The following is a 12059-nucleotide window of genomic DNA, read 5'->3' as shown; positions in this document are numbered from 1 at the left end:
GAAGGAGACACAGCAGTCATGGGAAGGGCTTGGGGGCCGAATGTCCTAGGGGCAGGCGTGGGCCTCTCAAAGCAACAAGCAGCATTGAGAACTTCCTGCTTCCCACAGTCTGCTGGCTGTAGCTTACATTTCCATGTGGTTCTTTGGCCAGCAGGCAGGGCCATCCTGAAAGCTGGACCGGCCTCCCAGAAGGCCTGACAAGATGACAGAAATCCATACAGTTTCCTTGCGGGGAGGCGGAGAGACTGGTCTCCCAGTCTCCTTCCTCCAAACCTCCCCTCTCCCTTGGGGCATGTAGGAAGGAATCTTCCAGAGACCCCAGACCCTGCCCTCATGGATGAGCCCCAGAGGGAGGAGGAAGGAAGAAGGGCTGTGACAGTGGGTAAGGCAAGATAGTTGGGCCTCATGAGGGTTTTTTGGTCTGGTTCTACCCCACTAGGGCCCCCTGGGAGGAGGAAGACAGTTATGCTGGGCCAGGAAGAGGTGGATTCATCCCGCTGCCCCTCACTCAGATACCTTCACTATCTCCCTACTACCAACACGAAAAGGCTCCAACTCCTTAACCTGGCGTTCGAGGCTTCCTGCTACAAACTGTGCCAACCTGCCTTCCCCTTCCCCCTCCTGCTCCACCCCTCTGTTCCAGCCTGGTCTACTTCCTGTGTCCTGACCCCGCCTAGCACTTTCCACACCTCCCCCCTTTGCTTGAACCTTCTTGGTCTATTCAGTCTTTTTCTGCCTCAGAGACCCGGTGTCAGCCCCAGAACGTGCACAGTGGGGGCCGGAGTGTGCTGGCCACTGGTCCACGACCACCCACAGTGCTGGTCCTGCTCACTTGGGCCCTGGGCACCAATGTTATCGAGAGAGAGAGAGAGAGAGAGAGAGAGAGACAGAGAGAGAGAGAACGAGTGGGGAGGGGCAGAGAGAAAGGGAGAGAATGAACCCCAAGCAGGCTCTGCACTATCAGTGCAGAGACCAGGCAGGGCTCGATCCCGCGAACCTCAAGATCGCGACGTGAGCTGAGATCAGGAGTCGGATGCTTAACTGACTGAGCCACCCAGGCGCCCCGTGCTGCTCTTTAATGTCTGCTTCCGAAGTGCTTAACGGGAAGTGACTTCTGCCTTGATGGTGACCGTTAACAATAAAGACGAACATGGACTTCTCCTCCACGTGCATGTTGCCTTGGGAGGCAGCTCAGTGTGCCCAAACCCTAGCCAAGGCAGAAGGTTTTAAAGGCACACCAACAGTGGGCCTGGTGTCTAGAAGCATCGACTGAGGCACATTTCAGGTACAGGTGCTTTGCTTACCATTTATTCTACCTGTTTATGGAGAGCCCGTTGCATGCCGGGCATGGTGCCAGGTGTGGATACCAGGCTGAAGAGGCAGCGGTCCCTGACCTGTGCCTGGACATTTGCAGGATATTCACACACAGGTCCTTGTTTCACGTGGGGGCACGTTCCCCTGGACCCCTCCTCGCCTGCGCCCATTCGCCACACTTAGCTCGGGCTCTTACCTAGATAGGCGCCATGATTCTTGAGCTCCTCGGGAAATTCCTTCAGGTAGGACTCGCGGAGGGGAATGACCTTCCCGCCACTGGTCTCCTTCAGCACGGCTCCGTTCCAGTCATAGGCGCCAACGGCTCCCAGCAGAATGCCGTCCTGACGTCAGGGAGGGGACACACATCAGCTCGTGTCCCCGGGGGGCCCCTTGCTGGGAAGCCACCTCCATGTTCTGCACAATGAAGCATCCACCACAGCCTCTTTGGGCACCTTCTCCTGTGTTCACTATTTAACTGACTTCCAGGCAGGGTTCTTGACTTTTGAATGAGGCCAGGACCGTCCACCCCATCCTTAGCACAAAATGGATCAAACAGAGGAATGTTCTAGAAACAGACTCCACCTCTAGAACCAAGCCTCCATTGCTCTTTGGGCTTCATAAGCCCCACAGGAAATCTCCTGTCACTGTCCCTTCCTTCTGACGCTTCTGGAAGCTGTGGCCCCTGCCCGTGGCCTCCCTCCACATTCCTCTGTGGCGTCTGACTTGCTTCCCTGTGTGCAAATCTTACGTCTTCATTTCTTCAGTAACAATTCACAGAGTGTCTACTCTGGGCTGGCCACTTGCTCGGAGCTGGGATATAGTCCCTGCCCTTGCAGAGCTCAAAGTACCACGCAAATGTGCAAGTTAACATAATAGTTGCAAAGCGTGATAACTGCTATAGGGGATGTGGTAAATACCACAGTGAGGTTTAGTATAGATTGAAATGGGGGTCAGGAAAAGCATTTTTGAGTAAGTGATGCTTACCCGGACACCTGGAGGGGGAGGGGACGAGTGTGCAAAGGCCCTGAGGCTGGAGAGAGTTTAGAGGCGTTGGTTTTAAGGAACTGGAAGCCGTTTGGTGGGCTGGAGTGCAGAGTGACAGAGGCCAGAGCGACTCTGATGAGGCTGGACAGAGAAGCCAGGGCCACATCTGTGACAGCCTGCACCCTGAGGAAGGGGGCTTGTCTTTAATTGCAGTGTAAGTGGGTGCTGCAATGCTCAGGCAGGAAGATGGGAACTCTGGCTCCCCGAGGGGCAGGCAGTCTCCCTGTTACTGACTCCAAGGTCACTCCTCACTCTCTGGGCTGCCCCTACACCCTATCCACCACTACCCCGCCTCCTTAAACAACCTCCTTGAACAAAGCTAGTGGATACAGGAAGACAGATAGCAAGCCCTTGGAAGCAGGGAGGGCCACCTTCCTGGGTGACCTTGGTGACTCCTGGCCCGGCAGGTTGTGCCCCGGCTTTGGGCTGTGAAAGCACTAGCAGATGAAGTCACCTCTCTCCTCCCCCGAGCCTCCCTAATCCTGGCTGATTGGCAGGATTTGAGGTTCCCCCGCCATGTGGGGCCCGGGGCACCCCATCTCCCCTCCCCTCCAATACCATGGTGCCGACAGAACAATGTGATTCTGGCCTTGGGACAATCAGGGCCGTGAATGAGCAGGTGGGCAGTGTCACCATGCAACAGTCTCGCTGGTGGCCGCGGAGGGGGGCAAGACTGTGAACCTTACTCAGACCTTCCATTTCTCATTTCCCAGGGGTCACTTTAAAGAGTGAAGTTGATCTCAGATAAGGTTTAAAAAGTCCAAATTCTCTGGAAGTAGAACTGACTGTTCAGACAATGTTTTTCTGACCGCAAGCAAGCTGGTCTCTGGAGAGTCTGATGTACTTGGTTGTTTAATGTCGCACTTTCTAATTAGCTTTTTCCTCCCGGTCTGTGTGAGCCTCAGCCTGGGAGCGCCTGATGATCTCCTGGGCCGGAATCAGGGCTGGCACCACAAAGACTCACGGTCCACACTCACGGCCAGTGCTCCTTGCACTTGGGGTGTGCTCCCTTCTTTGCAAAGTACTTTCTCATCCAGCCACCCATTTGTGAGAGACCAGCATGTCAGATGTTCATTATCTGCACTTGACAAATGGCATCCAAGGTTCAGAGAGGGAAAGGGACTTGTCCAAGGCTGCACAGCAAGTCGGGGCGGGGCTGGGACTTGGAGCAGGGTGGTGGGTTGGGCAGGGGAGAAAAGAGCCACGGGCAGCCCCCGGACTCTGCTCCCAGTTTTCCATTGCAGCACCCTCTAAGAGGACAGTGATGTTTGGGCCTCGTCTCTCTCCTTCCTCTCTCTTCCGGCTTGAATCCAAGTTTGCTTCTGCAGGACCAGGCTTCTTCCTTCAGGGAGAGGGCTCTGAAGATGAATTTTTGGCCTTGCAGGTGACTGGAAGTCTCCATGATGTACTGAGGAGGACTGGGATTCCTCTGGGGAGGACCCTCGTATGTATGTGGGGCTTGGGGATTCCACTGGACTTCCGGATTTGGCAGCACTGGGCCGGCTGAGTGCTCACAGGCTCTCGCCTTATGCTGTTTCACCCTGGCAGTGCCCGTAGGCCTGTGCTCCCAGGGGGCGGTCCTTTCTTGAGAGGGCTCTGTTACCAGGGAGAGCCTCGCTGAGGAAGGCGGGGAGAGGGCAGGCTGGGAGGGCAGGAGGAGCAAACCTCAGTATGGCACGGTCTTTCCCCAGCTCGGGGAGCCTAGGCATTTCGAATTTGGAAAAAATCTGGAAGGGCAGGGTCCCAAAAAGGGCCAAAGCCTTGACAGAGGAAGCCAAGCATGTAGGCCCAGCTGGAAAACAAATACCAGGGCATTCCAGGGAAGAGCCTCATCCCACGCTCCAGGCCTGGCACCGGCTCCCTGATTTATGGCCTCCTTTCCCGTGGGGCCACGTGAGCTCCCACCAGATACTGCCAGGGTGTGCCTGGGTGGCCTTGCACATGGACCCTTGGCACAAGCTGACTTTTCTAGTGCCCTGTGCAGATGTGAGGATGCAGGCATGGTGGCCCTCAGGAGGTCCAAGGCCAAGTCTGCCCTTCCTATAGACAACCTGTACCCGTATTCACTCTAGCATAGCACCTGCCGTCTGATTCTGCTAGCTCATCAATTAGCTGCCTTCTGACCTGGCCCCTGCAGCAGTCTTGCCTCCCTAGCTGAGCTGAATGTTCCTGGTACGTGTGACCATGTCCCTCCAAACTGTGTCCCCAGCCGGTCCGTGTCCCCAGGGTTGAGTCACATCCCTAACACTAGAAACAGCATCGTTTAGGGCAGTGGCTCCCAAACGGGGGGCAGTTTAGCCCCCAGGAAATATTTGGCAATGCCCAGAGACAGTTTGGGTTGTCATAGCTGGGGGTGGTGTTGGGGTTGGTGCGGCAGCTGGTGGGTAGGGTCAGGGCCGCTGCCTACAATACACAGGACGGCCCTGCAGCGAAGAATTATCCAGCCCAAGTTGGCAGTTGGGCTGAGGCTGAGAATCCCTGGCCCAGTGGTTAGAGCATGAAGTCTGGAGTCAGACATTGCTGAGTTCCAGTTCTAGCTCCAAAGCTTGTAGCTGTGTGACCTTGGGCAAGCTTCTCTCTCTCTTCCTTTTTTTCTCCCTCCCTCTCTCTCTCTCTCTCTCTCTGTTGCTCTGTCTCAGCCTCAGCTGTAAATTGTTTTGTTGGGAGAATTAACATTTTTAATTCTTAGCACGGAGCTTGGCAGTCAGCAAAGGACTTGGTATATAGTAGCTCCTTTCGTTCTTTTATTCATCCATAAAGCATCGGGGATGCGGGAGTCAAAGAATCACATCTCATGGTCAAGTTGGTGCTGCAGAGGAATCATTACAGCAGCCTGAGGGGAGGCAGCCTAGTGGAGGCAAGGGAAGCCTATTTGGGGGGCCCCCGCAGGAAGCGGCGGTGGGGGGGGGGGTGACTGAGAGGTGGGTGGAGTTAGGACAGGACTTTAAGAAACCCTTACTTGATCGTAAGTCTCAAAATGTACACTTCTAGTTCCAAGCCTCAAGACTCGATTCCGCCAGGGTTTTTCAGACATCTGCTCAAAGACTGAGGTTCAGAGAGGTTAAATGGTTTGTCTGAGGCCACACATCCAGGCAGTGCTTTCTTCTTGCCCAGCAGTAATGGAATGAGAATGCCAGATGCCAACAATTCTTGGCTTTGGATAGGTGGTCCTGTGCACTGAGTCCCGTCCTCCTCCCCAGGCTCCTCCATAGCTCCCTCGTGCCTGCATGTCCACCATCAGAGTGACTCTAGAAGGGCCAAGAGCCCCTCCTAAGGCAAATACGTCGTGAAGAGGACGGGTTATACTTTTCACTAATTGCTCAGATTCTGTCATAGGCGATGCATTTTTAACAAGCCTAAAGTGGAGCCTGAGGAACAGTGAGTGCCAGGAGGTTTAGATGGGGTTGGGCAGGAAACACCCAGAAACGGGCCTTCAGTCTTTCTGTGGAGAGAAGCCCTTCACTGTGCCGGAAGCTGATAGGCAGGGTGGCAAGGAGGTGGTGTGGGGAGCAAGGGCCACCCTGTACTTGACGGCTTGTTCCCGATCGGCGGGTTGGTTGTCTCTGCTCAGAGGTCCCGGGAACAAGGCTCAGGAGTGGGGTGCCTGGCACCAGGGTGCAGCCTGAGACACGGAGCTGGGCTTAGGAGGAGACCCCAATGACCTGGAAATGATTCCCGCCACCAGGAGTCACTTGGGAACGATCTGGAACAGCATGCCGGCAGACCCTGGCTACCATGTCCAGGCCTCATGGGGTGGAGCCCGCGGACAGCCCTGACTGCCTGCCCTAGCTAGCACATGGAGGGGTCCACAGTTTAAGGTTATGGGGGTGTAGGAGAGGTTCACAGCCTCTAGGTACCAACCCCTCACGTCACCATATGGATCAGTTTCTTTCATTTTTTTTTAAGTTTATTTATTTATTTTGAGAGAGAGAGAGACAGAGAAAGAGAGAGAGAGAGAGAGAGAGAGAATGAGAGCAAATAGGGGAGGGGCATAGCGGGAAGGAGAGAGAGAATCCTAAGCAGGCTCAGCACTGTCAGTGTGGAGTCTGAGGGGTGGGGGGGCTTGAACTCATGAACCATGAGATCATGACCTGAGCCGAGATCAAAAGTCAGATGCTTAACCGACTGAACTGCACAAGGCACCCCGGTTTCTTTCATTTTTGATTGAATCAAATGTGCAAAACTAGTTCAAATGTTTTTGTAGTGGCTCGGTCAGTTAAGCGGCCAACTCCTGATTTTGGCTTCGTGAGTTAGAGCCCTGCTTCAGGCTCAACGCTGTGGAGCCTGCTTGGGATTTTCTCTCTCCTTCTCTCTCTGCCCCTCCCTGGGTTGAGCTCTCTGTCCCTCTCAAGATAAATACATAAACTTAAAAAATCAAATGTAAACCTCTTAGGAAAGATTACAGCCTGAAGGCTTTCACAGCTAAGCAGCTTAGGTAACAACCAATGACCTTGGCTATCCAGCCCACAGCTCTAGCAGAGGCTGCGGGAAGGGCACAGGCTGAAGAGGCTGGAGGGTGGCTGGGGTGGCTGGGGCTGCTGGCCTGGGAGGTAGGAGTCTCCCCACCCTTGACCTGTGTCAGACATAACTGAGGGCTGGTCTTGCTGGATCATCACGTGTAGGTTCAAGGGAAACAGTCTCTTCCCATCTCAGTTGAGTCACCAAAGTATTTGTGTAGACAAGATCCACCCTAATAAAACTGCTTCCTTCTGTAAACTTTTGGGGTTGGGGAGAGGTAAGAGTTCCATGTGAAATTCCTCTGCAGAGCCCCTGGGTGGGAGCAGCACCCTAGCTCCATCCACCACTAGGGGGCATCCATAACTTATTGTCCCCTTCCTTTCCTGCACACTTTCCATCTTGGCTTGTGCAGATTACAGACTCAGAGACTATGCCCCCTTGGGAGGTACGGATACCTTTTGGAAGCTTTCTGGCAGACTCCTGCAGCTTCTTCTTGATTACCCAGCTCAACAGGGAGTTCACCACCTCAGCACGCAGCCAGGACTAATAGAAGCCACTCCAGCTGTTAGTGATCTTTGCATTCATTTCCAAATACTAATGGAACCACTGGCTTCAAAATCTGTTTTGGAATTTGACTGGAGATCCATAGCTGGCCTTCCTGGTGGTCATTTCCAGAATGTCCTCTTTCCCCTTTTTGGCAAATCAAGACTAGAGTTTCCTGGATTGACTTAGGTCCCTGGGTTTCCCCATGGCTCTGACCTTCAGCCTGGGATGCCATTCCTGTGGTCTGGGGCCTTGGGCTCTTTGGGTGACCAGGTGATGTTTTGGGGTCTCCTCTCTACCCTGGCACTAGTCTCGCCTTCCTCTTGCTGTTCTTACTCTTTTTAAAGACTGCTGTTCTTACCCTTTTGAAGGCTGGTTTCCTTGCTAGACAGGCAACAGCAGCCCAGGTGATGAGCCACCGGCCCCTTTGCTATTTGAGAACATTCTATGAGGTACTTCCTCCAGGACTAGAGACCTTTCCTTCTGACATAACTAAACAGGCCCAGGGAAGCTGAAGGCTTCTTCTCACATTTGCAGGAAGTGGCTGTCTGAGGCTGTCTGTGGAACACTTTTGGAGGGGATGGAGGCTGAGAGCTCGCCCAGGACTTGGACTCACTCGGGCTTGAGACCTGCTCTGGGCAAAGCTGAAAGGCTGGACCACTGCTTCCCATCTCCGGAGAGGGCTGACCAGCCCCGAGAGCTGTGGAGCTGGACTCCCAGGGACAGGACGGCTGTGGCCAATTATGGTGGCCTCAGTGGTCAGCATCAGCACTGAGAACCCTATGTGCCCTAAAATAGCAAACCCAGTGGCCGGTCACACCACCAGATAGCCCGCCATCGTTGTTCCATTCTTTTGGATTTGGAAGGATTGGTTTTTTCTTTTTAGGTATCAAAGAGTCTCAGATTCAGACTTAATCGTCTTCTCTTTAAGAGTCGTATCAGATAGAAACTTCCAGATGCCTGTCACTTGAAAACCAGACTCGGGGGCATTAGAAGAGCTGGGGCGGTGATAAGGATGGGGAGAGGCACTCCGGTCTCTCCAACCAGAGGAATGAAAATGAGTTGGACACGTGGAAGAATCTACACAGGGCAGTGCATGACCTTGACCTAAACAACAGGCCAGGGCTCTGAGCTCTTGGTCTCCTCTGTGCAGCGGGTGGCGGGGGGTGGGGGGCTTGGGGGGGGGGTGTCTATCCATGGATCCTTCAAGGACTCCTCCTGCTCGACATACTGAGATGCTTGGGTCCTTTTTAGGGTTCATCTCAAGTATTCCTGAACACCTGAACCTCAGTGTAACCTCCCCTTCTCTTCGAGTTCCCCGATTCCTAGGCACGCACGGACCACAGCGTTAGAAGAGGAGCCTGCACCTTCCAGGACCCAGCGCAGGGCCCAGCACAGAGAAGGCACGGAAAAGATTTGCAGACCTGACCATCTATGGGGCGCCTGGGCGGCTCAGTTGGATGGGCGTCCGACTTCGACTCAGGGCATGATTTCACGGTTCGTGGGCTCAAGCCCCGCATCAGGCTCTGTGCTGACAGCTCAGAGCCTGGATTCTTCTTCAGATTCTGTGTCTCCCTCTCTCTCTGCCCCTCTCCCGCTTGTACTCTGTCTCTCTTTCTCAAAAATAAGTAAACATTAAAAAAAACAAAAACAGGACAACTATTCCTGCCTGTCGACCCGGCAGGGCTGTGCTGAGCCTGAAATGGGGCATAGGAATTTCCTGGAGAAGTTTAAAGTGCCGTGCATATACAACGCACTGTTATAATCATAGGCGGCTCCATTTGTAGCTTGCTGTGCCCGGGTGGGCACGAGTCTGTCCAGATGCAGTTCAGGAACAGTGGCGTGTGAGTCAGGTTTCCGTCCTGCTGCCTGTTCACATGTCCCCCTCCGCCTCCGATTTGGGGTTTCTGACTCAGACCCCCTGAGATTCCACTCGCTCTCGGGGAGCAGCTGCTTGGCGTGGGGAGGAAGAGCGTGAGATTCGTATTTTCCTACTTAGGTCACTGGAGCAGGTCACTTAGACTTTGTGTGACTCAGTTTATTTGTCTGGAGACTGGGAACAAGGAATCCTGCCCTATTCACCTCACAGTGTTGTTGGTGGGGGGGTGTTCAGTGAGATAACGGAAGTGATGCGGAAGTAGGCAGGTCGTTTCTGGCAGGTTTGGAGGCATACATACACTCCCACGGTGCCAGCCTGGGGCAGAACACCTAGGAACCTCTCTGCTCCAAGCATGCCCACTGACATGGACTCCTGCCAGGTGGTCCTCCCAGCACGCAGTGCTCCCAGGCAGGGCTCCACTGTTTACCACACATTTTCGCAGATACCGGCTCTCTGCCCCACCCTGGCAATCCCGTGAGGTTTCCGCCCCATCTTGTCAATCGGAACCAGGCGAGGCATGTCGAGGGCGAGTGACGGTCCGGTGCTCTGGGCCGCCAACGTAGAGCTTCTGACGCGACATGCTGCTTGTGATGCCATGTGGCCATCTGGATCCTCTGCCATCTGAGGCCGAGTCTGCACCGGGAGCACAGCTGGTCCATCTGGACCCCCTCCCCACACCAGCTCAGGGCCATGCCCCTGCACGCACAGGCTGCCTTGGGCAAGGGCGTTATTGGCGCAGGCCAACAGCCTCTGTCGCGTTGACCCAATTTTTGCACAAGGCTCTGTGGGCTGCAGGGGACCTTCGGACCTGGAGGAAATGCCCCCATCGGCTCCCTGTGCAGGTGGTTCGTTATTTGTAGCTCGCTCCCTGCTGAAAAGGGCTTGTAAGTTGAAGGCCTCGACTTCCCCCTTGCAGCCACAGAAGACAGAGGCAGAGAGACCCGGAGAAACAAAGTGGGGGGTGGGTGAGGGACAGCCCAGGAAAGGCGGCGTGGCCACCTAGAGAGCCGGAAAGTATGTGGGAGGGTGGCTCCAACCCCGACCTACCTCCACCACGTGAGAAGAAAAGCCGGTCTGGGACATCTCCAGCCCGAAGGACGTCTCGTTCTTGTTGGTGCCTAAAACAGAGGGACAGAAAGACCTCAGCTGCACGCCCAATTGCTTAGCGCCACCCACCTGCAGCCCCATCCATGGCACCTGTGTCCTGGGGCACCTCCGGGGAGGGAGGAGGGGGCCCTGAGGCAGCCCACACAGGGAGGGCACCTTCCAGGTGGCCGTGGCTTCACTATCAGTAGCCCAGTCACTGCTGCAAAGGGTTTGGGACGAGTTATATGACAGAGCATGTATGCCATAATGTCAATATAGGGGAAAGAGCAAGTAAAGCACATGGAAAGAAACAATCTCCATCGTTGGCAAGAAATGGAAATTCCATTTCTTTCCTCACTTCTCTCATTCCTATTATTCACCAGATTTGGTTCCAGATGCCTCTGGATGATTCCCAAACATTGAATCGAACCCTCGGGAGGGGGACCTGTCACCACCCCAGATTTGCACAAGTAACCCATGTGTGCTGAAAGCCCCTCCCCATAGAGGGCCTCCCGGAACATGTCACCAGCACCGATCTTCTCAACACCCAAAGGCAACCATTTCTGGGAGAAATACACTCAGCTGAGTACTTTAAGTTCTGGTGGGAGTGTTGAAACTCAGGTTCAAAGTTTCTATTCCTTTATCCTTGTGGATGAGGGCTGCTTTCGTCTCCTCGTGTGTCTGTAGCTCATCTTTTCCAAAGTGCTGCAGACTGCTTGGGCTTGTCCACACTGCTTTTTATCTCTGTTTACCATCCCCCCCATGTGGCCCAGCCCCGTGTTGGGAGGAAAGGCTATAGCAACACATGGCTCAGAGGAGATCCGTGCCATTGAAACCGAAGTTTAAACAGTAAGGAGAGGGGTGTCTGGGTGGCCCAGCCGGTTGAGCGTCCAACTTCGGCTCAGGTCGTGATCTCACGGTTCATGAGTTTGAGCCCCACATCAAGCTCGGCGCAGAGCCCGCTTCAGATCCTTTGTCCCTCGCTCTCTGCCCCTCCCCTCCTCACACTGTCTCTCTCTCTCTCCCTCTCAAAAATCAATAAATATTAAAAAGTTAAAGAATGAATAAATAAACTTGAATTTCAGACAATCAGCAGATAATTTCCTAGTATAGGTCTGCCACAAACATCGTATTTTATATTTGCTAAATATGGCAACTCTAGTTCAAAGCCCATCTCTTCCCAAAGCTGTGGAAGCTTTGGCAAGTCACTTAGGTCTTATGAGCTTCCAGTTCCTCGGTGGTAAAAGGAGAATGTCAGCAAAGCCGCCGTCCAGGGCTGTCTGTGAGGTCCAGCACAGAATACCAGGGCCCTATCATGAAGGGATAACTCCTGCTAAAGCTTTCTGTGTTGTGGGCCTGGATCTTGCTCTATGGGGTTCACCTGGTGTGAGCCCAGGAGCGTAGACCCCTCTTGGTATGTACCCCTCACCTTCCAAGCTGAAGATCCTGTCCCCCAGGGCATCAACAATGTCCTTCAGGGCCGCCTCGTCAGTAACGTTGAAGAAGTGCTTGTCATCGGGGTCACTGGCGATGTATTTGATCTCATTTAGAAAAGCTTCTGGATTGATCCCCCTGCGGTTGTAGTAGCCCAGGACCTGCCAGGGAACGGGGGCAGGGCGACAAACCAGGACTTGGCACAGACCTCCCCACAGCCCCGCGGCCCCTGACCCCGCGTGGCTGGAGCCCTTTTTGGTTGCCATGGGCAGAACTCAGGGGCCCACCTGCATTTTGAAAC

The 12059-nt window shown here is 54.2% G+C and overlaps 1 protein-coding gene across 1 annotated transcript in view; it reads right to left on the bottom strand.

Moving 5' to 3' along the window:
* ITGA11 (integrin subunit alpha 11) overlaps nt 1-12059 on the bottom strand; it is an 89536-nt gene that overhangs the window by 32545 nt on the left and 44932 nt on the right. The window contains 3 exon segments of the mRNA XM_042988522.1: nt 1511-1655; nt 10286-10356; nt 11754-11919. Coding sequence (XP_042844456.1) covers nt 1511-1655; nt 10286-10356; nt 11754-11919 — 382 coding nt within the window.

The sequence above is a fragment of the Panthera tigris genome, chromosome B3 (genome assembly GCF_018350195.1).
Source record: "Panthera tigris isolate Pti1 chromosome B3, P.tigris_Pti1_mat1.1, whole genome shotgun sequence".
Lineage (NCBI taxonomy): Eukaryota > Metazoa > Chordata > Mammalia > Carnivora > Felidae > Panthera > Panthera tigris.
The sequence above is the reverse complement of the archived record's forward strand: the minus strand, read 5'-3'. Positions and strand labels throughout refer to the sequence as shown.